This window comes from Chaetodon auriga, chromosome 5, assembly GCF_051107435.1.
Source record: "Chaetodon auriga isolate fChaAug3 chromosome 5, fChaAug3.hap1, whole genome shotgun sequence".
Taxonomy (NCBI): domain Eukaryota; kingdom Metazoa; phylum Chordata; class Actinopteri; order Chaetodontiformes; family Chaetodontidae; genus Chaetodon; species Chaetodon auriga.
The window spans coordinates 4,706,268-4,732,216 of record NC_135078.1 but is presented as its reverse complement, the minus strand read 5'-3'; the positions used below and the strand labels follow the sequence as shown (position 1 = coordinate 4,732,216).

General features: G+C 39.7%; 1 protein-coding gene across 2 annotated transcripts in view; it reads right to left on the bottom strand.

Moving 5' to 3' along the window:
- unc5db (unc-5 netrin receptor Db) overlaps positions 1-18,105 on the bottom strand; it is a 171,638-nt gene extending 153,533 nt beyond the window's left edge. For both annotated transcript variants that reach the window (XM_076731369.1, XM_076731368.1), the window contains exon 1: positions 17,935-18,105. In XM_076731369.1, coding sequence (XP_076587484.1) covers positions 17,935-18,019 — 85 coding nt within the window. In that variant the 5' untranslated portion in view covers positions 18,020-18,105. The remainder of the gene's footprint in view (positions 1-17,934) is intronic.
- Between the last annotated feature and the right edge of the window lie 7,844 nt (positions 18,106-25,949).

The following is a 25,949-nucleotide window of genomic DNA, read 5'->3' as shown; positions in this document are numbered from 1 at the left end:
GAGTCTGCAGGCAGAACAATCATTGTGTATACAGTGCTGTTTTAGGCCAGATGGCAGCAAACAACAATCATATCTGAGCATGAGCAGTCACGCTCAAGACAGTTTATAGAGTTTTTTTTACAACTAGCATTGATGGATGGTGCGAACTAACATTTCTCCTCCATCCTTTGAGATGTGGTAGGCAATACATGGATCTGAGGTCTCCTGAAGAGCAGCTATATGCACTTGTTCCAGTATGGACAAAGAGCAAAAATCACATCTTTATAATCACTAGAAGAGCAATAAAAGAGACTCTTCCAATCAATGCTGCTTTTACAGCCAGTGTAGTAATGTATTTTGTAGCACTTGATGTTTCTAAAGCAGAAGCGGCTCATGGGGATTATAAGAAATGACACGGATTTAAGGTTTTATACTTTATATTTTATGTAATCCATTATGCCTCTTAATGCTTGTCTGGATATTTGTCTTATTATTTTTTACTTGTGCCTTTTCACTTTTCTTGAATGAGAGACATGTGTTTCTCAATTCCTGTCCTCCCCTGTGGCAGATAGAGGCAGAACTAAATGTTAAATATCCCGGATGCCACTGAAGTGCAGCAAAATGTCTAGAAATGGTTTTCAAAATCTTTTTGTCCGCAATTACCATTCTGCTTTCCATACAGCCCTGAGGGCTACTCATTACTCAAGGACTTAAGCTAGTGATGGACTACTTCAATTTATTCCACACAGTCTACATATGCAGCATGCATCTATCCAGTTACACTACCTCACCGTGGATGCTGGCACTTTCCGAAAGAAAACCAGTGGTGATTATTTAATGACAGCGGTTTTGTTTCCTGATATTTCCCCACCACACATGTGGGTTCTTTTAAGCTACTGAATAAACACCTTGTGTACTCCTGACTGAACACAAATCTCGCTGTTTGTTCAAGATAAATAGCTCTATTTGTCTGATGGATTTGTCAGCTCCAATCATTACTTTGCATTAATTAGGCTTTATTCAAAATTCATATTACTGCAAAACATCATTGATGCGGTTAATAGATAAGTGTCATTGCCTATAAATCATGTTGAAATATTCCTCTACCAAACTCCCGCTCCATCTCAATACTCACACTAATGGCAGAGTGTATCTTTGACCTGCTGGTGGATGACGTTAAAAGCTTTTTAGTGTTTGCTGGTGATTTCTGTTACTTGGCAGGAGATCTTTGGCTTGCAGAGCGGGTATGGATTCCACATGCCCAGAGCATAGAGAGGCTGACAAAAAGAGATGACTCTTATTTCGATGTGTGTCCTTCTGCTGAGAACATGACATTAAGCTGCCCTTCTCAAAGACCAAGGGAAGGTCTTGTTACTTACACGCGGTTTGTTATAGTATGTTGACAAATTTGCATGATGCTTTATATCTCTCTTTTTTTTTTTTTCTTTTTTTTTTAGCTTTTTAGAATTATGTAATATGTGTTAAAATGATTTGTTGGTTTGATCAATTACCAATATTAAACTAATTGATTACATTTATGATTTTTATTCAAAGTTATTTATTAAACTCTCCAACAACTCTGCTATTGTGAGCTGCTTCAGTGAGGGGATGGAGGCTGAGCACAGGGACGTCGTGGGAGCTCGTTGTGCAGCTTAACACTAGCAAGACAATGGATGTGGTGGTGGACTTCAGCAGGTGGAAAACATCTATTTCCATCCAGGGGGATGACGTGCAAACTGTGTAGGATTACAAGAACCTGGGAATACACCTTGACTTCCTTTGTGGTGGTGTTGGAGAGGAGGATGCTGCACAAACTGCGGAGCATCATGGACAATCACCCTCCCCGTGCACTGGTAATGTGCAGGAGCACCTTCAGCAGCAGTCTGGTACTACCATGTTGCACCACAGAACGCCACAGAAAACCCCTTTTCATGTGACAATCAAACTCTACATGTCATCTACCTCAGGCAGCGAGATGGACAGCAGAGCCATGGAGTGCTGAGGTGGCTCTTGCCTCCATTTCAGTTCTGTTCTGTTCTGCTTAGGTGGTTAAAATCTCCTCACTGTCTCTGCTGATTACAGTCATTACAACTTTCAGGACACCATGGGTGCAATAGGGACATTACGTGAAATATCATGGACACAATGATCTTTGTCAAGGAACCATAAACATTTACCTGCACTTGATTTGACATTGCACAGTACATACATATACGTATATCTGGATTTGCATCTCACTGTTGACCCATTCATGATTCTTGCCGATAACTATTTGTGTACATCTGTGCACATTTGGTTTTTGCACCTCACTAACAATATTTACTGTTTTGCTTGTTTTGTTTATATTTGCACTCTATGCTGCAAATGCTGTACAATTTCCCTCTAGATAAATGAGGCACTATCTTACATTTTAATCAAAAGGTATAACGTAGTCATGAAGTCTGTAGTAGTCTGTCTCCTTGGCAAGACAGCTGGAGCTGATGGATCTGCACCATGGCTCGTCATACTGCATTAGCTACTAGCTATCAGATAAACAATTAACAGAAAATAGATCAAGTAAAAGTTCCAACCAGACAAGTCTCATCTATGGATGTAGTGATACATACGCAGCTAAACTTTTTCCATGCTTGTAAAACATTAACAATACAGCGTATTCCATTGTCATAGTATAGTATATATCAAAGGTGATGGCCGAAGGGAATGTTGTTATAAAACACTGGAAAGCACTTGCAGAAAGACAGGGAAGCATGACTGCCATCATGACCGAACACTGGTCACGTTTGATCATCCAATTAGCAAAAGAATCTCTTTAGACAGCATTCATCTGGATGGCATTTTATGTCATAGACTGTAGGATGAGGTCCACTGAATCATACAGCACCAGCGGCTGTCATGAGATGTTCCCAAACAAGCAGCAACTTCAGGCCAGAGGGACAGAGCACGCCACTTTGTTTCATAACTGCTATTAACTTAAACTAATGCTAATGCAGCTTAAAAAGACAACCACAACAGCATCGAAAGAACCATTCCCCAGCATGATGTGTGGGCACAAGCCACAGCAAATCAGCAAAGATGCAAACATGGCCCACAAGGTTGAGATGAATACATGTCGGTTTACATGGGAGGGTTGAGTAATCCGCAGCGGTGCTGACCCTGAAGAACTCTGAGATTGTATCAAAAGCCAAAATGAGTTTCAAAAGAGAAAATTTCGAGCCTGAAAAGAAGGCAGTAGGAGGATGCCTTAGGCGCACAAGGAGCTGAAGAGTTAGACAGCCACTACACACCAAGACAAAGCAGAGCAGAATGCAATATTCATATTCTTAATGGTTTACCAGGTCACGAGCCAAGCCATGAGGACCCCTTAAGTCTAAAGAAAACCAGTGAAACAGCCCACGGTTTCCTCATCAAACTCCATACTCATTAAAACTCAGAGACTGTGGCTTAATATGGTACAATTCAAATACTACTAGTCTCCAACAAACAAGGTGGGCGAAGAAAAAAAAAAAAAAAAAGCAGTGAAAGGTTGGAGGGGGAACTCATGCCAGGTGTTTCATCACCTTCAGGTAAGAAGCTCAGAGGAAATAGCAGCAGCTGTCTGCTATCATCAAAACATGGCTACCTCATTTTCCTGTCCAGAAGTCTATCTTGAAATATGCCGAAACCCATCACTGCACGCTGTAAACTAATGCCTGATGTCTCAGCCATGGTGACAGGCTTTAAATGTATTTTCATATTACCCTCTGTTTCACAGTGGCCACGACTGTCGAGAGGCTGGTTCTGATCATTTGTCAATCCCGGTTGATACTTGCAGTGAGTAATGTTATATGAGAAATGTGACTCATGTGGCTAGTGAGCGAACACACTGTCAAAAACAGATAGACCATAAAACAAGGAGGCGGTCAAGAAGGTGCCTTTGACGCTGGGAGCTTTTTAAAATATAAAAGATGCATGTGTAGCATTTTCAAAGCATCAATATACCAGTCTAATTTATTGTAATGCTTTTGTGTAGCCACCGTAACGCAATGAAACCATGGTGAGACGATCGGTGGCCTCCATCTCACACCACTGGTGTTCTTTCTTAAAATGAATACAACAGCTTTAATAATTACTGCTGCTTGTTTTCCTATTTCACCCTCAACAAATTTATTTTTTCTGCCTGGTTTTCATTCCCTCTCTCAAAGCTTCACCCTCATGAGCAAAAGAACAGTGGAATTAAACAACAGACATTTTGGGGAATTTAGTGATTATGTCTTCATGTCTTAACATGAGATTGACAGAAGTACTAATAATGAAAATCATAAACTTTAATTGTATAGCACATTTCATACAAGAAATGCAGGTGAAAGTGCTTTACAACAAAGAAATCACATACACCAAGTGCTTCACTTAAAAAAGCATGAAAAAACAGGGATAGAAAATTAATGTAAAATAAGATGGAGAATATAAAAATGGTAAGGTAGCATAAGGATGAAAACAGAATGAAGGGAATGCATAAGATGGAAAATAAACCCACTGAATAGTAATAATAAGATAAAGAAATACATTACATAAAATATATATAATCAAGCAAAATACAACATTTTAAAAGAAATGCAGCAGTACACAAGCGCGAGGCAAGGCACACAAGTTTCAAGTGGGCGTCAGGAAGTCATGGCTAGTTTAAGGCTAGTGAAGAGATGAGTTTTTAAGTTTTCTTTTTAAAAATATCCAGCGAGCTGGCTCCCCTGATGTCTATGGGTCATCATGGACAAAGGCTGCATCCCCAGTTTTCTTTCAGCAGTTGCTGGAAACCTCCGATAAACCAGCAGCAGATGATTGCCGCGTTCTTCAAGGCAAATAGCGAACAAGGGGTTTAGTAATGTAGCTTGGTCCTAGCCCATTAAAGGCTCTGTATACAAAATCAATTCTAAATGTTACAGGAAGCCAGTGCAGAGCAGCTAAAACTGGACTAATGTGCTCTCTCCTCCTGGTTCTGGTTAATAGCTGAGCTGCAGCGTTTTGAATGAGCTGAAGTCTCTCAGTATTTTTTCAAGAAATCATTGCTCCTCCATTTATTTATTGACAAACGGCAGTTACTAATGGAGTCTGTAGCTGCAGCCTCTTTTGGTTCGGCAGACTTGTACAGTTATGTGTTATCAGCATAATTATGGAAACACACACTGTGCTCTCTAATGACGTCACCCAGTGGTAGCATGTGTCATGAGAATAGTAATGGGCCAAGGCAGCTGCCTTGTGCAACCCCGAAACAGATATCATGTTTCTCACACACATGATCTCCAAGACTGATGTCAAACTTTTTCCCTGTGATGTATGTTTCAAACCAGTTTAACACAAAGTCAGAAAGACCAACCAGCTGTTCAAGACAATTGATTAAGATGTCATGGTCAATTGTACCAAATGCTACACTTAGATCTAAGAGGACAAGAACTGAGACCTTATTTTCATTAGAATTTAGTCTGAGGTGACTGATTATTTTTGTCAGAACAGTCTCAGCGCTGTGTTTTGTTCTAAAGCCTGACTGGAATTCCTGCTGAATGTTATTTTCTTGAAGAAATCAGTTAATTTGCACTGAAACTTTTCCAGTATCTTACTGACGAATGGAAGGTTGGATATCGGCTTATAATTGGTGAGTGCCTTGGGTTTCTTTAGTAAGGGTTTTACAACAGCTACACATCTGGGAAGATGCCTGTTTGCACAGGTGTTAAACACTCACTTGCTATAGGTACAGAGTCATTCAAACAACACTAAAATAGCCTTTTTTACACATTGTACAAGTGACTTTGCATGGTTTGCTAGGTCAATGGACAAAAGCTGGATGCAGTCACAACACAAAGCATCTAAATAGCCCTACCTTTAACATCATTAACTTGATTTCCCATCCACAGCCATAAGTCTGCCATCTCTATCAGCAGTCAGCATTGAGCCCTTGAGCCCGCTGAAGTAGTATTTCATGACAGTTATCATAAAGGATCCCAACCTTCTCAAGACGAGTCAGTTGAATCACTTTGACACCATCTTGTTAAAATCACATTGTCGCAACGTCTAATTAAATATAATTTAAATTCATAGAACATTTTGGAACACCAACAGTTTCTCCTGACTATACTGTGGTTATCTTTTTTTCCACTTAATGATGTTTCTACAAATGTACCAACCAAACAGTGGGATTACAAGATTTATGCCTGGTTTACGACGGTTCTGTGTACGTGTCATTGCCATACAGCAACGACTGTAAAACATCACGGAAACAGTCCACAGTGTGGAAATATCAAGTTGCTAACATTTCTTGATCTGCTGCTGGTGCTTTGATGGGCCAGTCAGTGCTACTGAGTTTTCAGATTTCTTCATTCTAAGCTGATAGTGACTTGCTTGGTCTAACACTGTCTCTGACCTCAGACAGAAGAAATGATGTGAAACCGGTATAATGCAAACTGAAAAGTTTGAAGTGAAAGCCAAAAAACTGAAAAATAAACTTTTCTAATGAGGAAAGTTACCCACTGTACAAGATGTTGATCGGGAGCCAAATTCAGGTCAGTCAGTCTATCAAACACAGGGCCTCTCTTCCAAACTGTGGCGCCCACTCTGAAGCTTTTTTGTGTCGGCTAATCCGTGTGTGACAAATACTGTTTTGTTAGCAATATTTTAGCTACAATTAGAGTGACTTAGTCAAGTCATTATTTGCAAATCACATTGGAGTTCCCAATGCCGCTTGATGTCAAATCCTGCTTGTGTGGTTCTTACACACGTGTCTAATTGGTGTTTAAGTTGCAGTTGATAATCTCTTGAAGGTAAAAATTTGATTAAATGGTGATGTTAGAGGTGGCCAATTTGAGCTTTTCTCCACACTGTACTGCGGTTTCAGTTAAGGTCACACTTTTTTCAGGTGTATTATTAGTTTTTCAGTGTATGAAAGAACAGGCACAGTAATATTTAAGTTCTGTATTCAAAAATATTCACAAATGTGTTAAAGTACATTAACTTGGTTGCAAAGCATGCACAGAAGAATATTCCTACCTAAACTGACATGAGCTTGTCCTAAAAAGATCCCAGTCAGTACTGAAGTTACTTATCAGTAGTCTGTGTTAGTGTAGAGACTCTGCCTTTCTGCCTGTAATGCTTATTTCTGGTTGTTCTGCTCATCTCTGAGCATCAACCTCCTCTTAAAAGGGCGTCAGTCTGCAGTGATGAAAAAAATGGAAATACAGCAAGATGGGACACCATGCAGACAAGGGAACAGACAGCTGGTTTGTTTTCTGTTCAACAGGTTAGTCTGCTAGTGCTGTGTGCTGGTAGCACCTTGATTCCACCATCCACGGTCCTCCACACGGCTTTATACCCCAACCGAGAACATTTCAGAAGCCGCCTGCCCAGGTCTGTTGACTTGATCAGATTCCGTTTATTTATTTTATTTTTTTCCTCAAATTTTGTATTTTAACTCTGGATAAGTAGGCCACGCAGTTCAACTGTTTCTTTTGTGTTATCTGTTTTTATGATTGACCGGATTCTCTGTGCCGTTCGTGAGTCTGACTTCCTTCCTGGCTCGATCTGCTCTGTGCAGGTTGATGCCACACAGAGCAGAAAACTACGCTGAATCTATGTGTATTTTAAGCAGACCAGAAGGGAGAGCTGCTTCTGCGATGCTTCTGAAACATGTTGTCCGGTGGGATCTCAAGCATTGCCTGGAATGGCAGCGATCAGCTCTGGCCCAGTGGAATCAAGCCGTAGTTGTGTTCAGGGCACAAGCAGCACAGAGCTACTCAGGAGGCCTCATTTAACTGTTAAATGTTAATGAAGTTTACAAACGGTTGATAAATTATTGCATTGTTACCCTCTGGTTCAGTGTTTTCTTAAAATGTTACAAAGTTTACTCACAATTTCATCTATAATAACCATAAAGCTAATCTTATAAGAACTTCTCCCCTTTTCTCCCCCTGCCTAAAATAAAACAAATTGACTTTTTCATTGTTAGACCCCTGAAATGAATTTGGACATAAAGATTTCAAGACTTAACACATCACTGGACTGTCAGACTGCTTTTACAAAGTACTAGTAGTAGTTCTACATAGTGGCAGTGTTCAGTGGGTGGTAGATGGTTAAATTGCTTGTAATTTCCTTTCTTTTTTCATAGACTCATCATTTACAAATGGGTTTAAGAATTTTTCTTTGCAATTATATTGTGTAACAGATTAATATATAGAATTTACTGATTACTTCTATATCTATTTCCTATCATGATTATCTTGTTAATTATCCAACTGTACATACTCTTTACAAATGTGCAAATCTAGCTGGTACCGAATATGTAATTAGTTTGTGCTACTTGTTAGAGTTAGTTTATTTGTGGTTAAGATTTTAGCTATTGAGGGCACATCTCTGATATGCCTAACACAAACCAAGGAGGTCTCTTAGGTCTGTGGACTCAGGTCAGCTAGTACAGGCCAGAGTCCAAACTAAACATGGTGAGGCAGCATTTAGCTGTTATGCTGCATGCAACTGCCAGAAGATCTCAGATGTGTTCCAGCTGCAGCGGTTTGCAACTTGACTGAGCTCTAAAACTTAGATGGTTTTTATTCTATTCTGTGCTTTATAATTTCTTTTTATATTATCTTTTAATACATTTTTTAAATTACTATGTTAGTCACTTTGTGCCTTCTTTTAATGATATATTTATATATAGATGTTCTTTTGATGCAAAGCACAGTGGATTGCTCATGTGTATTAAATGTGCTAAAGTAAAAAACTGACTAGTGCTATTGTTAATGTTTTTCTAACATTATTTTCATATCAATCTCTTGTCATGTCTTTATGTTGTTTGCTTTGTTTCGTGATTCAAACATAATTTAGCTGCTGTAACTCCAATTTCATAATGGGATTAATGAAGTACCCTTGTCATTCTTATACAATGGCCACTTACAAAAAAATAGAAAGTAAAGAAAATAAGACAAAGAGGCTGTGTTTTAACAGTCGTCCATGCCAATGTGTGTTTGTTGAGTTGCTGTTCTGATTTCACCAGACACCCACCAGCCCATCAGAAATGGCCGTGCTACATGATGGAAAATGTTAAAACTAACCTATCTGAGTGTGACTGCAGAGGGCTGCACAGCAGACAGCACTCAGCTGGACCGCAACTAATGCTTGTTTCGTCTTTTTTTCATGAATTTATTAATTGTTTTGTCTATAAAACAGTCATGAAATTGTAAAAGGTGTCCATTCAATCAAATAAACACTTTAGCATTACAGTATATCTGTTAATAATTGGATGATTATTTATTTTTCTGGAACTGCAGTGCAGTACGACTTAGGTTCCTCCTTTATGCCTTATCTCAGTCTACACATTTTCAAAGAGCAAACACATAGACAGCAACTCATAGAATAAATCAATTGTCACCATGACGGCCTAATCTTCTTTAATGCCTTAAAATGACTAGATTCAAGAAGGAAATAAGCATTTATTCACACTATGTTCACATAGCTTTGGCCATCACATTAAGCTCTGTTCATCAAATCCCTTCTCTGTCCTTTTTTGCAGCACCTGTGTATGTCAACCACTGGTCACAAACAGCATGGTCCAATGACTAACATGTGCCCACCAGCGAGACCGAGAGGTCCTCCAGGCAGGACAGGACACGGCGAGCTGAGACTGGCGCTCGGCAGTCCATTCATCACAACTTGTCCTTCAGCACTATTCTGTCCCGGTAGGCCCGCTGCTGCACCATGGATCAACAGAGGACATGTTTGAACAGCTGACCCAAGGCCATGAAAGTGGGTACTGCAACAGCAGAGAACCATCAGGGTTGGCATATCAAAGACATACATCAGGTGTCCAAGAAAATACCTGTGATCTATGTATTGGAGAGGATTTTCTACAACTACTGGCCTTTCAGCGGAGGCACCTCGTGTTGCTGGGTTACTATCCTGCCTGTTTTCTTAGCTTAATGAAATCATGCCCATTACTCTTTGTCTCTAAGCTCTCTGATTTACTACACTCTATACTGGCTTTATTGTAACAAGTCCAGAGCAGGAGAGACCCTCAAAGGCTGACATCAACCAGGCTGTGCCTTATTTAGTGAAGAAAAGCTTAAAAGGGAAAGCAGAAATACAGTTACTGTACAACAAAAATACAAGTCTACAGCCATGCCAGCAGCTCTGTGACACTGCACCTAGGCACAGTGGTGCTTTGAGCTAAATGCAGTAGGTAGATGTTAAATAGTTATTATGGTGAACATTTTATTATAATCTTCACCACTGTAGTTGTGTTAGCACGCTAACATTTGCTAATTAACACGAAACCTAAACTACAGCTGAGTTTAATGGGAATGTCATTAGTTTTTCTGACATTTATTCATGAACCAAAGTATTGATGGTAGAGCTTAATGACAAGTCAGGGGAGTTGCCCAAACCCATCAATTAATTGTTGAGACATTAAACTTAAAACCACAAATGTCAACCTCGTGTGGCATTAGAGGAAACATCATTAGATGTCATTAGAATACATCGTCTGAAAACCTCGCTTTTTCCTAATGCTGATGTTGACATGTTGTAGTGGTAACTGTCATCTGCGGGAGGCTCTAAAAGTAAAGTTAGATGATCACCAAAGTCAGCAGGATTCATCCTCTCAGGAACATGAATGTCTGTACAAAGATTTGTGGCAATCCATCCGGTAGCTGCTGAGATATTTCAGTGTGGATGAAAGTAGTAAGTGGTCTGACCAGCAGACATATCATCCACATGGCTAATAAAGAACAATGGTGGTCAACATCATGCGATACACAAGATAATGACACTCTTATACCTTGGTTCCAAAGGATGGTCTATGAGAGATTCACTTCGAAAATCCAGTCATTCAAAAGGCCATTTACTTGAGATCGGCTGACATAGATTTCAGCAATGACCCATACATCAAAGGGACATGTTTTTCGATAACAATATTGAATTCTCTCCGACTTGATAAGAGATGAGACCTTGCCTTTCACTTGACTCTGATTCTATAGAAGCTCACACCCAGATGTTATCCAGCAATGTCCTGTTGTATAAATATAATTTACACAGGACTGTGTGTGAGATTCATAATTACGATGTGTGTCTGCATGTGCATGTGCACACACACACACACACACACACACACACACACACACACACACATCCCCCAGTGGGGCTTATGGCTGTTTGGAGGTTTGCTGAATAGGATGCTATCATAAAGCAGCCTTGTAAAAAGCTCATCTGGTACACACTATCTGTAAACACACATACGAAGAAGTTCATGGAGCCTGCACAACCTGACACCTCTAAATTTGGAGTAGATTACTGCTCTGATGCCAGCAATTGCTCTACAGCAAAGGCCAAATTAATGTGAAAAACACACATTAACGCTGTTTTTTTCATAAACGCCATGTTCTACTTGTGCTGAGGCTTGAGAGTAATTGCTCCACTGTACAAGTGTGATTAATTACCGTTTGCAGCAATGAATATGTATTTATTTAGAGCACATGTAAGAATCTTCAAAGATTACAGAAATGAAAATGATATTCATAATAGTTATGAATATTTAAGCACAGTTTTGTATATGACTTTATTACAGTGTGTGCTTAGGTGGCTGTACAAAACAAGTTATCAGCCATTCAGAGATAGAAAAACTACTTTTTCTACTTAGCTGTTATTTCTATCCACAGATCTAATTTATTATTTATAATGTATGAATATTCTATAGACACTGACAATATATTCTATTTCTCTTATGCTATCTGGCTGTTGTTTTGACCCTTGAACTTCATATTATCAACTATATTAACAGTGCAAACTGCTTTATGATTGGATCATTGCTATGTGTAAAAACGTCAGCTAAATGCCTCAACTGAATAAATATCAAATTAAATATCAATACAGACGTCTATAAACCGCATTGCAGAAACAACACACCTCGTCTCTGGCTCTTCTTTTAAAGCCAGTTTACCCTGCCTTAATAATTTTTTCTCATCATTATACAGGACAGTGACTCCTCCGCCTACCACATTTAATTCCCAAGTGTTTTTCACCCACAGGGAGTTCTTCCACACGTGCTGAAAAAAAGATGTGTCCACATGTATCACTCAGGGCTCATACAAAGATTGCAATATTTAAAAAGAAACGCACTTCGACGCAGTCTAGACAGGACTGTGGAATGAAGACGTGTGGCTCTAAGAGCACAACAGACGGAATCTCCTGACTGAGATGGATGAAAGGAATCTGCAGCTTTGTTACATGATTTAGCACTGTGACTGAGCGGCCTTCTCACCCTGTCCTGATTGCCGTCCCCTCAGATTAAATAAGACGGACTACAGCGTTCATCCAGGACAGATTAGGTCGTCATGACTCAAGCATTTGCAGAGGAAATAACAGCCTGCGCAGCATGCAGATTCTCAGGAAATGGAAAAGTTGAGGGTGAAGGAGCGAAAGAAAACAGGGATTACTAAAATGTCAGTATTGCTGTAATCATCACAGCATCATCTCAAATGCAGTGATGGAAAAATGTTGACTTTTGCAGAGCTGCAACTAACAGAATTCTTTCACTAATAATCATTCTGCAGAGTCTTGATTAATCAATTAATCACTTAGTCTATAAAATTTCAGAAAATGAAATGCCCATCAATATTTCTCAAAGCTAATTTAAAGCTCTCTGGCAATTAAATTTTGACTCAAGGTAACTAACTGGCTTTTCCCTCAGCTCTGAACTGCATGTAAGCCTAAGCAAACTCCATCTAGGACTGTGAGATATGTAGCTCTCAATTTTTTGTGTTAAAACAAAAAACAAAAAACAAAAAAAAAACAATGATACAAAAAAGCAGCAAATCCCCACATTTGAGAAGCTGGAAAGTTCAATATTTTGTCTAAAAAATGGTGATTTATCTCAGTCTAACTACCTAATGCTCTGCTGGATGACTTAATAAATTATTCAATTTGTCATTTCAGGTCCAAACGTCTTTTGTTCAGACCAGTGTTGTACAAATGTGAAAATGATTGTATTTGGCACCAAGCATAACAATCACACAGACCTGCCATTCAGGTTTCACTTAAGTATTCTCTGATATCATGTTCATGTTAGCCAAACACGAAGGCGGTTCTTAATGGCAGTGACCGACTCTCCGTCCAGTTCAGATAACTTGAACAGGAATGAACTGATTTTTTTCTGGTCACGTGGCCTGTAAGCGTTAGCACTGCAAACATGGTGTTAATACAACATTGACTAGCTTTTGTCACTTTATTATCACTTTGTTGCTTCTTGACCATCTGACAAGCACAAGTCCAGCAGTGTCTCTCTGTTTAGCTCTGTTTTGGTTTCCAACACTTCCTGGAGGAAAATATCTGGCTCATTGTGTTCACCAGCTTGTTGCTAACCTGTCCTTGTTGCGAACAGTTTGGTGCTGGGCAGGTGGTGTACAGCGTGTTTATCAAAGCTTGATCACTAAAAAACAGAAAAGTCGCCTCCAGTAAAACCAAAACAATGGCTAAAAAGACTAAAATGCTACATCGAGCTGAGGGGAACTGCACAGTTGGGTTTGTCACTCCCACTAACACCTCTGACATTACACAGTCATGATTTTCATTGTTAATATAAAAATACTGATTAGTGCAGCTTTTATGTTTCTCATGTTGATCAAAGGAATGTGCTGTTTTTTTTCTGTAAGGTGACACAACATCCTGCAGCTGAGTCAATCTCATCCACTCGTACTGGCATTTTGGTTTTCTGTCACGATTTTCGTGGCTCAGGTACAGGAAGATGACATCCCCAGATGATCCTGCAAAGGTTTGGAACCAGGCTATTAGATGCCCTGAATGTGTCAGGCTTTTGCAACATAAACCCACAGATACAGATGACATACAGTAGCTGGAAAAAGCTGAATGTCTCTGTATCATTCAGCCACATAGCAGACAGGAGAACCCAATGAGCTGCCGGGCTGATTGCTGACTACATTAAGTCTCTTAGGCAGCACATTGATGAATCCACTCGCTGAAATGTGAAGGTAATAGTCTTGACATAGCAAAGACATAACTCACTGACTGTACCTGCAAAGTCCCCAAATGACAGCAATCCCAGTAGAAGGCAGCCCAATATGAAAGAGGACTTTGCTTTTATTACCATCATCATTACTGTATATCATTTCTGAATGTACAGCCATTTGGTTTCATTTAAATGTAAATCTGGGCACTGAACTGCGCACGTTGTCACCCACGGCAGCCTGACTATGATGATTCATTCTGGGATCGGCAGGGAAAATATAAGAGCCCCTTTACTTTCTCTGAGGGAAAATAACAGATTTGACCTTTGTCTGTTTTCATGAAAGCACCATACACAGCAAAATAGAAAACCTTGAGATTTTCTTTTTTTTTTTCAAGAAAACAAAAGTGGCCACAGTTTTGTGCATCCTTTGTGCTCTGCTGTCTCTCTTCTCATTTCTTTTGTTGCCCAACGTGAAGAACAAGAACAGAGAAGTACAATCTGCAGCATAAGGTCAAGGGTGGACTAACGCCTGGGGAGAACTGACGAGTCCACGTCAAATGACGTTGAAGCGATGTCATGCCAATGGTTACTTCAGTGAGACTGGATGCTTTTCTCTTTATCAAATGAGGTAACCACCAGGGGCTAGGTCATGTGGGCAGTCTCGGAGTAAACATTAGCAGCTCCATACCCACTTCTCATACCATATTGTTGTAACCATATATAGCATTAGGAAAACTTATAGCAGTGCATGTTGAATTATTGGCGAATGAACTGGGTGACATCAACAGTCATTAATCAAATATCAGATAATCCCCTTGCTCATTATTTTTCTTCCTCTATACACACCCACTCTCTTGCTAAATCACACGTCAAGAAATTAATAATCAAGTCCCAAATAAATTTGCCAAAGTGTCAAGTGTAATCAACAAGCCCTTCATCAGAAGCTAGGTTATAAGCGGTATTATATCAGTGCTCTCAGATAGCCTTTTTGCATCTCCAAGTAGGGCTTCATTAAGCGATAAATACATGCTAATAGTTGAAACCTGATCTATCAGGAAGTCACATCGAATTTCACAACTCAGGGAGCTGGAAATACCTCTTATGTGTTTCATGACCAGGACTGTGCAACATGATTGAAAAGCCTTTTAAAGTTTCCCTCTGGGCCACACCACGCTGACTCGTGGCCATGTTACACAGGAGAAGCCCTCCTTCATGACCCCTCGCGTGAGTCTTGTCCCAGCCAACGGGCTCTGTGAACATCACTGTTGATCCTTAAGAGCTTAAGTCTCGCTGAGTGTGAGCTAGCGCTGTCGAGTCCCACTGCGGCCTGACCACTGGGTTTGCTGCCATGTGGTTCATGGAGTCAACCTTGTGGAGAAATGTCCGTGTGACACCTGTTGTTAAGCTTATGGCCTTTGAGACTGACGTGTCGTGCAGAGAAATGGCAGCACGGAATGCGTTTCCGCTGAATATGAGGAGTTGGAGACAGCATGAAATGCCACTTTGAGTCCTGCAGACACGATAGACATATTCAAGTTGAGTGAGATGTTACTGTAACTGCATCGAGAGATAAAATGGTTTGTGGAGTTATTGGTTTGTCGGTGGACAGAAAATGAATATATTTGGTAATCAATTTAATCATTTCAATCATTCTTTTCGAAAAAATGTCAAACATTCTGTGATTTCAACTTCTCAAATGTGAGTTTTATCTTTGAGCTTTACACACGATGCTCAAACAAAACAAGGAATACGAGGATGCCGCTTTACGCTCTGGGAAAGAAAGATGTGTCTGTGTTATCAGGCTACATCAGCAACTAAACTCCCAGTTTCTTTAAGTAAGGAACTGTAGATTTGGTCTGTTTGTCCGACATAAAAGCAGAGCGTGCCTTTCTCTTTGCACACAGGAAGTGACAGAGAAACTTGAGTAAAATCTTAAATACGAACTGACTCCCAAACAGCAGTGAACAAGCGCCCTGCCCAGACAACATCTGCATCACAACTTTTGTTTCTGAACTCTTTGGTTAGGATTCCTTTAGTAAACTTGAGAAACACAGTGTGGGGAAACAGGAGTCCTAAGCGCAGTTGTCCACTGTCTCCTTTCAGAGTTTCTGTGTATTGAAGTCTCTTCATTTCAAACACTGCTATTGTTCTGTATAATTTATGCAGCTGAATAAATTTAAGTCAAAAAATTAAGACGCATGTCTGCTTGTATGATGAGCCTTTTAATCTACAGGCTAAATAATTATTCCCAGAGATCCCATGTGGCCAGTATTCGGGCAGGTGGGGTGTAATGAAAGACGCTGTCAAGCTGCATTACAGGAATTGTATGGTCCAGTGTTTCTGGACCATGACCCATAACATCTCAGCCTTTGCTGCTTAAATTTTTTTGCTTCTTTAAATTTATCTCTTGTTAGTCTCAAACTTTATGATGGTGCAGTAATAAATAGCTGGGGATCCCCTTAAACTTCTCTTGGCTCGTAAATATACTTTATGCAACCTGTAATGATGGAGGTTGCAAGTAGACATTGCTGGGAAGCACTGCTTAAAATACACAGCTTAGAATAAATGCATTAGTATTCAGCATAATAGCATACATGTGCACTTTACACATGCATGGTCAGTGACTGAAGAGAGCACGGGGTGGTGATGTTATGATCTAAAACTATCGTTGCACTGTTCAGCTCCACAGGCTGCCATACAGTCAGTTCTGAACATGTGGCTCCAAAGGGGGAAGTAAAATCCTATCAGACTGAAACACCATCACTGTGCACACTCACTTATAACCTATAACAACAGGAATCTGAAGAAACTCTTTAGAGCTGCAACCATTACAGCAGGCAGAGAATGATGAGCAAAATTTCAGCAGATAAGATCAACAAAGACACAATCAGATGAAAGACAAACAGATTCGTGTGGAGTTTTGTACTTGCGTTGTTGCATTTGATTAAAATGAATTAGTTTGAGTGACGGGGCTACAACTCAAAACCCCTGTTATGAAACAGTCTGCATCAAACATCAATCTTTTTGTGGGTTCTAAATTATTTTTTCTCAATCTTACGTTGCATATTTAAAAAATATATATATACATATATATATATAACTCAAACTTGCACAGATGCCCAATGCCCCCTACCTGGCACGGCCATCTCATATTGTCTCATATTATAGTGTATCTTTACCTGCAAAACATGTGTAAAACATGTTCATTATCTTTTTTATAAACCACATGGGCAAATGGCTTTGAACCAATGATCAAAATGTTGCATAAAAACGCATGTCACCCTACTGAAATCCAACCATTCTGCCCTTTCAAACATCGTTTTAGGTGCGTCATTGGCACAATGCTTTTCTTATTTTGTGCTTAACATTAATGCCAGTGCCTGCGCCCTGCATAATCATACCCCCTAATTCTCCCTAACACTGTGTTCACATCATGATATCAGGGACTGTATCGCTTTATAAGGAAGACAGTGGTCCACAGAATCAGTACAGTAACTCACAGAGAAAATGCGTTGACATGCCTGTTGCACAGGCGTGTCGGTGTAAAATCATGCTCCTGAACGCAGCGCGGTCGTGATGATGGATTCATTAAAGACTGCGAGAACTCAGTGAAACTGGGACAATTTACATCGATTTGAGGTAATATGAAAAAGATAAACAGTGTGAGAACTTGACAGTGTGAGCTGTGGCTTGATGAATCAATATCTGAAGCTCAGCAGCGCACTGGAGGAGAGAGAGCTCAAACAGTCACAATAAGTCCGAGGATGAATCAAAAACCCACGTTGAAAAATGAATGTGCACAGCTGCCGTTTTGCAAAACATTCACAAACATCTAAAATATTTGCAAACACGACAGAAACGTGACAAGTGGTGCGTAACCACGAGGATGGCACAAGAATGTTTTTAACACGCCGGGGGAAAGGCTTTTAAAAGCAGTGACACCGAAAGTATCGATGCATGCACACGGACACAGCTCTTACCTTTCGAGAATACAGACACTGTGCAATAAACAAGGAGCAGGAGGCCCGTCATGGAGAGGTAACGTCCTTTTGTCAGCGCACCCATACCGACGCGTAGCTCTCCACGGTTACGATACCGGGGTGACGGTGCTCCGGATCTCTGGTGCCTCCTCTCGCCTCCTCCGAGCTGGACAAGCCCCGTAAACCAGACAAGGGGACAGTTTGGCGCTGTGGTAGAACAATAAGAGGCAGAAGAAGTGAATGGCTTACGGGCTGGACTGTTGATCGAAAGAGAAGAAGCATCTTCACTTCACTTTTGCTGTGCGTGTGTGCGCAGCAGGGGAGACGTGCGCTCCGAGTTTACCCCCCTTTCCAGGCATCATCATCCCGGAGCCTGGCTCGTGCTAACCAATGGCAGGGTGAGGAAGGCGGAGAGGAGGAGACCATGGGACAGGCTGCATGTACACTTACTCACTCAAATGGTTCTCCTACCTGAAATGCAGCAGTCGTAAGTCCAGCCTGACTCTTGATAAAGACAGGTTTAGGGGATACTAGCCAAAGCAGATATCGGATTTAATTTCACTTGACTGTTAAAAGGGACAAAGCTACAGGATCTGATTCTCCAGTAAAATTTCCTCACCTGGAGATGAATTTCAAGAGACGGGGTAGCACTGACTGACAGAAGATATGTGGCCAATGTAAGAAGTGATTATTCCCTCTTCAGTCACACATGCAGCAGAGCCACACTGGCCCCTAATGCTCCTCACTGCCAAGTACATCTCTAAGAAGTGTTTCTTGGCATTTGTGTTCTTTTATACCCTCAGAATTAAAATCTACAAAAGCTTCAGATTTATGTGGCGCGTTGAATGAGCTCAGAATCCTGTCACAGTCACAGAAACCCTCAAAAAAAAAAAAAAAAAAAAAAAAAAGGCTGGAAGGGCTCTGCTGCAAAGTTGAATAACCAACTGGGCAAAGGGCCCAAGAGCCTCAGGGGTCCCAGAGATTCTAGGTTCAAAGTGGGCAATTCGTTTGTGGTAATTTGATTTGATTGCAAATTAGTTTGGTAATACTGTATGCACCACTCAGCTCATACATTATTTTTACAGTATCTACAATATTCATAATCTGCAGCAGTAAATCTAAACCACAGAAGTATGATGAGGGATTTTGCCATTGGGCACAATGCACAATTGGTTTGCGCAAGAAAAAGCTTGTGATAAAAAGTCAAACACCCGGTGAATCCAGAAATTGGGCAAAGAGGTGGAGCTGAGGCTGCAGCCTGGTTGCCAAAACCTAGTGACTAACTTTTACTCAAAGCAGCAATATTCGTAATCATGCACACATTAAAATCTTAATGTAATTTAAAGGAGTGAGTTAAATGAAAATTCCCCCTCTGTGTAGTTGTCACGAATGTGGAAATTAGCAATAGAGACCAAGACTGTTTTTTTTTCCAGGCTACGAACATGTTTCTTTCTGCTGTAAAGTTGGACATTTTAATATGAGAATCTATGGGGATATAATCAATTTTGGAGCCAGCCTCAAGTGGTCATTTGAGGAACTGCAGTTTTTGATAACTCTGCTTTGGCTTCTTTTTTTGCAGCCCGGTACAGAGATAATCATATGGATACCACAAGAACTGTGATTGGTGAGCTTGGGCTGCTTGTGTTTTCTCCTACAAGTTTCTGATGGTGGTGAAGATTGTTGAGTGAAGGAATGGAGGAAGTTAAAGACAGACTCAGTACTCTTCAGTAATATCCATCGAGCAAAGCCATGAGACTGCAGACCTCCTGTTCACTGTGATCACAGCTTTGTATGAATGAATGCATGAAGGTAAACACAGCGATTGCATGGCACTAGTCTCCTTTTCAGAAGACAAGGTCTCATTACAAGTCTATCTTTTTATCTATGTACTATGTATGCAGCCCACGGCAATGTATCACTATGCAGACTGTAAAGACAGTTACTGTGATGAAAATAATTCAAGCACGATACAGATTCATCATTACAATATATCCGACCCTAGACTGTTGTCAGTTTTCCACTCGAATGAAGTGCAAATTTCCACATACCACAGTTGTATAAGGGGTTGATCAAGATAAACAGCTGGTGGCACCAGTTCTCCAGTCTGTGCCATTAAGCCATCATAGAAGAAGAGGGCCCAATGAGACCTCCATTCAAATCTCAAATGGTGGACAACCATGAAGAAAGCGTCATGGAACTATGACAAAATCTGCTTAATGTATCAGTTTGAGGAAGGTAACAGTCTCCTCATCACTCATCCCTGATTTGATGCTTTGGCGGGCTTCTTGGCCTTTGCAGTAGAGGCTTGAGAGACAAATAAGTCACATGCTTCATGTAGCCTACACCTTGACTTACAGCTTTTCTCAGTCGTTTTGGCTCAATTCTCAAATGAGAATTACTTTTTTCAAAACATTAAGTTAAAATCTCTTAACAACTAGTTTGGTGTTCACAACAGATTGTCGTTTCTCATTCATTCAAGGAAATTGCACGTTTTGGCATGTGTGCAAAACATTGAGTACAGCAGTGATTCGCAGTGAAATTGTCAAAGTCTTCGCAACTTCTAAACATTTTTTCATCGTTTGAGCTATCACATGCAAAATGCTCCATTCAATTATCAAAACCTGTCAGACATACATGTATGTTCCATAAATATCCATGACATGGAATGTTTGTGATGTCTGCTAAATTGCCTAATGACCTATCAGGTGAGAGTAATGGACTATATATATATATATATATATATATATATATATATATATATATATATATATATATATATATATACTTGCCCAAAGCACAATTTTGAACATGGAGGAACACCCTGAACAGCAGCTACATGTTCGCGGAAGAGGTAGAGGAAGAAGAGGCGTAAGAATGCGTGGTGGTAGGGGAGGACATAACAGAGCAAAAGGAAGGAGGCAAAGAGTAAGAGTTCCTGGTGAAATCAGAGCCACACTTGTGGACCATGTTGTAAACCATGGTCTTTCAATGGAAGAGGCTGGCCGGAGAGTCCAGCCTAATGTAAACAGATCCACAGTGTCATCAATTGTGCATTCTGGAGGGAAAACAGGTAAATATGTACATGTTCTATACTGTTGTTACAGTGTTTATTCAAAACAATACAGCACAGTACAATTGCATACAATATACTATATGTAACATGATCTATTTGTGAATTCTACATAGGACTGCACAACAACCTCATGCTGGTGGCAGAGCAGCAGTATTTAGCCATCAGCAAGTACAAGAAATTTGCAACATGGTCATCACCAACAATTCCATCAGGTTAAGAGAGATCCAAACTGCAATCATCGATGATGACAATGTCTTCGAAAATATCAATTCTGTCAGCCTTTCCACTATAGACAGTTTTGAAAAGAAATCAAAAACAGTCACATTCTAGAATAGGCTATGTAAGACTAACTTTTAGTTTTTTTTCTGTCCTACTATTTAGAGAATAATGGATCAGGAGGCACAAGAACCAACCCACATTCTTGTTTTTGTGGACGAAGCTGGCTTCAATCTATCCAAATGTAGGAGACGTGGCCGCAATGTCATTGGACACAGAGCCACAATTGATGTACCAGGCCAACGTGGGGGCAATATCATGATGTGTGCTGGTGTGCTGCCATATCTGAGAATGGTGTGAGCACACATATTCCACACAATGCTGCATGTGAGGACATCACAGGTGATCATTGTAGGGGATGGTTGCACCACGCAAGGACATTTTTCCCCCGGTGCATCAGAAGGGAAAACATCAGGTGTGATGTCGACGAAAATCTCTGGCCACATCAACAAGACCGACAGGATGTCCAAGAAGATGAGAACTTATAGTGTCATGTAGCCCACTGTGAGGAGGTACAAAGTGTTTATTTTTTTTTTTTTACCGAACTACCGCTGTTTTTTTGTTTTTTTTTAATCGTTGCAGGATGTTTGTTTTCTTCTGCCTTCTTTTTGATTTTTTGCAAGGATGTCTTTTTGTGGCACATTTTCTGTTCAATGTATATGACTTTACATGAAAGATCAAAGATGCATTTTTTATTTACAGTACATGTAACAAATTGCTACACAAATAAATGTACTGTGTACGTACAAATGTCCATATCCTTTTTCTGTGTACTACAGTGTTATGCAGTATTGACTTTTCCCAGTAAACTCTTTCCTGCTGTTGAAATCTGAATCTAAAAAGCTCAGTGTGATACACAATAGTATTCAGCAACACAAAACTGACATTTTTGTATAATGCAGTAAACAGTGAGTGTCAACAAAAAGTAGAACAAAACAAAAATTGTGTGTGAGAAACATTTCCAGGGTTGACTATCATGGTGAAAAAATAGCTAAACATTTTGAGCAGTACGGCTCAAACGATGACAAAACAACTTTTCATTTTGGTGGCTTTGGCCAATTGACTGACACAAAAACAAGGCTTTGCAACATGAATGAAATGTTTTGGGTGAGTTACTACCTTTTGCAAACATGCAATAGAGTTTTGATGTCCCATGTAACAGTTGTGACAATTGCACTTAGAGTTTAGAGAATGTTAAGACTGTTTCAAGAAATGAGCCAAAACGATTGAGAAACACTGCATTATTCAGTCCATATAAAATGAAAATCATGGAGCATTTTTGCCAGCATTGCCATTTTTGGAGGATAGCATACGAGTTATCATCTGTCACTGTCACCGGTCATTTGTCATCTGTCAGTCATTCATCATCAGAAATGAATAAAGTACACATGAAAGACAAACACCCAGTGTATAGGTGACCACTGGTACCTCTGCTGGTGACATGACAATTCTGTTCCCTGTTTTATTTTGTTGCATTTTGCTTTTATATTTCCACCAGTTTTCAACCTCAGCCAATAAGTGTAACACTTTTTTTGTAATATTTTTATGTGTACAAATTGATAATGTGCAGCTGGGTGGACAGGCACTTTACAGCAGTTCCACAAATGCCAGATATTGGAGAGAGAGTGGATCATTTGATGTAGATCACTCACATATTTTATGGAAATGTCAGAAAATAACTGCATTTTGGGAAATATTTTTTAAAGTGCTACAACTAGTAGTAGGATATAAGGTTCCTATGAGTTGTGTGGTTCTTTATTTCTGTCATGTCTGTGAAGAAAATGTGCGCAGAAGTAACATATTTGATTAAATTATTATTAATACCAAGTGAGTAACTGGGGAAATATACCACCCATCACACAGGGCCCAGGGCTGGTAAATCTTTAAGAAATCTCTTCATATTACAACATGGACAACTGGAAAAAAGTCCTAATTCTTCTCCTTTGTTTGCCTTCCATCTGATGATTGAGTGTCACACTGATGGTGCTTCAGTTGGAGAATAAAAGGCTTCAGTCAAGGTCATGGTGCTGAAGGGTGTAACCACCAGAGCAACTTCTGTTTGCAGTGTGCAATGTGGGCCTGTGCTCACACATGAGCAGAACCATTTAACTTTTCTTTTCATGATTTGTGCTGCTCGTTGTTTTTCTGTCATCTGTAATTTCAAATTTGTCCACACTAATAACACAGTTAAAAATTGTAAGGGAGAGAACCTCATGGTGCATTTCTCGTGTTGTCTATTATGTGTAGCTACAAAGACTCTCCTGCTAAGATGCATCTGTTTAGTCTGTGTGATCTATAATATCCCTGTTTCATGTTATAATGGAAGAAGGTTTTAGAAGCTGCTCTTTTCATCGTATCATTTCCCATTAAGCCAAAACAAAGTATAGACTTAAAAACAATAGAAACTAAATGTTTTTCCCCAACAATATGCATATCTTCCATTTGAAGCCTTTTTTTTTAATTGGAGTTTGGCCTAAAAAATTAGCAGCAAATAGTCACTTTCAAAAAGCTACCACTTCATTTTCTGGTCATAATTTTTTATTACTCTCTCAACATTTTCAGCAATTCTGCTGCTGATGTGTGGAATACTTCTGGCAAGTTTCCCTTCCACCAAGCAAAGCTTTGGATGTTTCACCAGGAAATTTTGACCTCATTCTGTGTCGCACATATTCTGCATTAAATTGTGTTTTCACACTCATCTGAGACAGATGTGATGTTCTGTCATCAGTGTGATGCAGAAAGCTGCATGTAATGGCTTTAAATTTGAAGTTACGGATATGAATCAAATTAGAAACTGAGGCAAGCGAGCTTCACCGCAGCTGATTGCTTATATTGGAGTTTGTAGGTGTTTCATGACAGTAAGTACCTGTATATCTTAATTCATTTATCAGAGACAGCTGTCATCATTGCAGCAGCTTGAGTGAGCCATTGATTGGAAGTTGGCAGAAAGCCAAACCTTAAATATTATTTCTTACCATTCCAGTAAAATGAGCCTAAAACGTCTATCCAAGGCAAAGCCAAAGTAAGTTGAAAGTTGTAACCATTTGGAGTACATGCATGGTTTTGGTCTCTTTTGAAATGTAACACTGAAGTTTTATCCCCAGCCATCAGAATCACTCTGAGTGCTACTGGCATTGAGTAATAGAAGTTGGAACATACTGAGGTAGGTTTTTATTTCTGCCTGAATATTTTTTGCAAATAGATGAAAACACAATGGGACCACAGCATGAAACCATACCCTAGCCCAAGTTCGATGAAAATGTAGAATAATACCACAGAAAATGAATATTTTACATATGTATGTCTAGGGGTTCTCCAATAAAAAGGACCATTGACTATATGTATCTAGATGAATATATTCAGGCGATCTATATTTGTCATCTATATTTATATTTTGAGTATCTGCACTCATACATAGGCACTGTATCTTTCTATTGAGGCCATTTACCATACTTATCGTTTCAAACCCTGTCTAATATCTCCATTTGTGCTATATTCCTTGATTTACCTGTAAATTATCCACTGAAGCAGCACGTCTCCTTGGCTATATGAAGCACCAGTCAACTGCACAATCAGTTTACACGAAAGAAGAGAATGATGCCCTTCCACTTAGTGCAGACTGGTTGACGATTGCCGACTGTATATGAAATTGAAAGTCCTAATTGGGCAAAATGAGATGTAAATTGAATTGCTATTATGATTGCATCTTGAAATGGTTTGTATTAATGAATTCATGTCAATCTTAGCTTTGTATGTATGGCATGAATGCAAACTTAAATGAAGCATTTGTGTCAATGGGCAGACTGTTCTCCAGTTAAGATGTATAGAAAATACTTTGGATTAGAATTTGTGTCTGACATGGTTTTTCCACAAAAAAAGTTACATTATGTTGTTATATTTAAAATTCCAGAATCTATGAATATGTTATTATTTTGTCATGCATGTCCATGTCTGTTATGTCTGTTATTCCAAACCTGATATGTTATCCCAATGTTTGTTCTCTTTGCCACCATCTTGACTGTAAGCCTTTGGAGATCTGCACTCTACTGAGTGCACACTTCTAGATTTGTGTTGCTATACTACGCAAATGATTTAAGGTCAATGTCAAATGATCAATGTCAATTTTACCTCTATTTTGGATACTAGTGCATACCTGAATAAAGTGTCTCACATTCACATATTCAGAATGAAGTCACTGAGGCTCAAGGTCTGCCTATAACCCTGGTTTCATCCTAGGACTGAATATTTCTGCAATGTCTCAGATTTGTCATTATATTTCATATTTTCATATATATTCAGTGTATAAGCATTGAGGATCCAGCTAGTATTTGTTGAATCATCAGTCTACCTGCATGCTAACGACCAAGAAGCAGTCATAGCTAAACACCTTTTAGCGTTTTTGCCTTGTCTCCTACCTGCCTTCCTGACTCCTTTTTTGTCCGTCTGTGCTCAGGTGCAAACCCCACGCCTGTCTTCGTTTGTGCCCAGCCTGTCCACTCTCACCTGAAGAAACTGGTCGTTTCCTGCACTCTGTACTCTGGGTTCCTTAACACTTCTGGATTCACATGTTGCACATTCTCCAATTACTGTTAACTGTTAACCTTTTTTCAACTTGTGTCTGTCTAAGCTCAGAATTTTGGGTCCTAAAACCTATATGAACTGTATA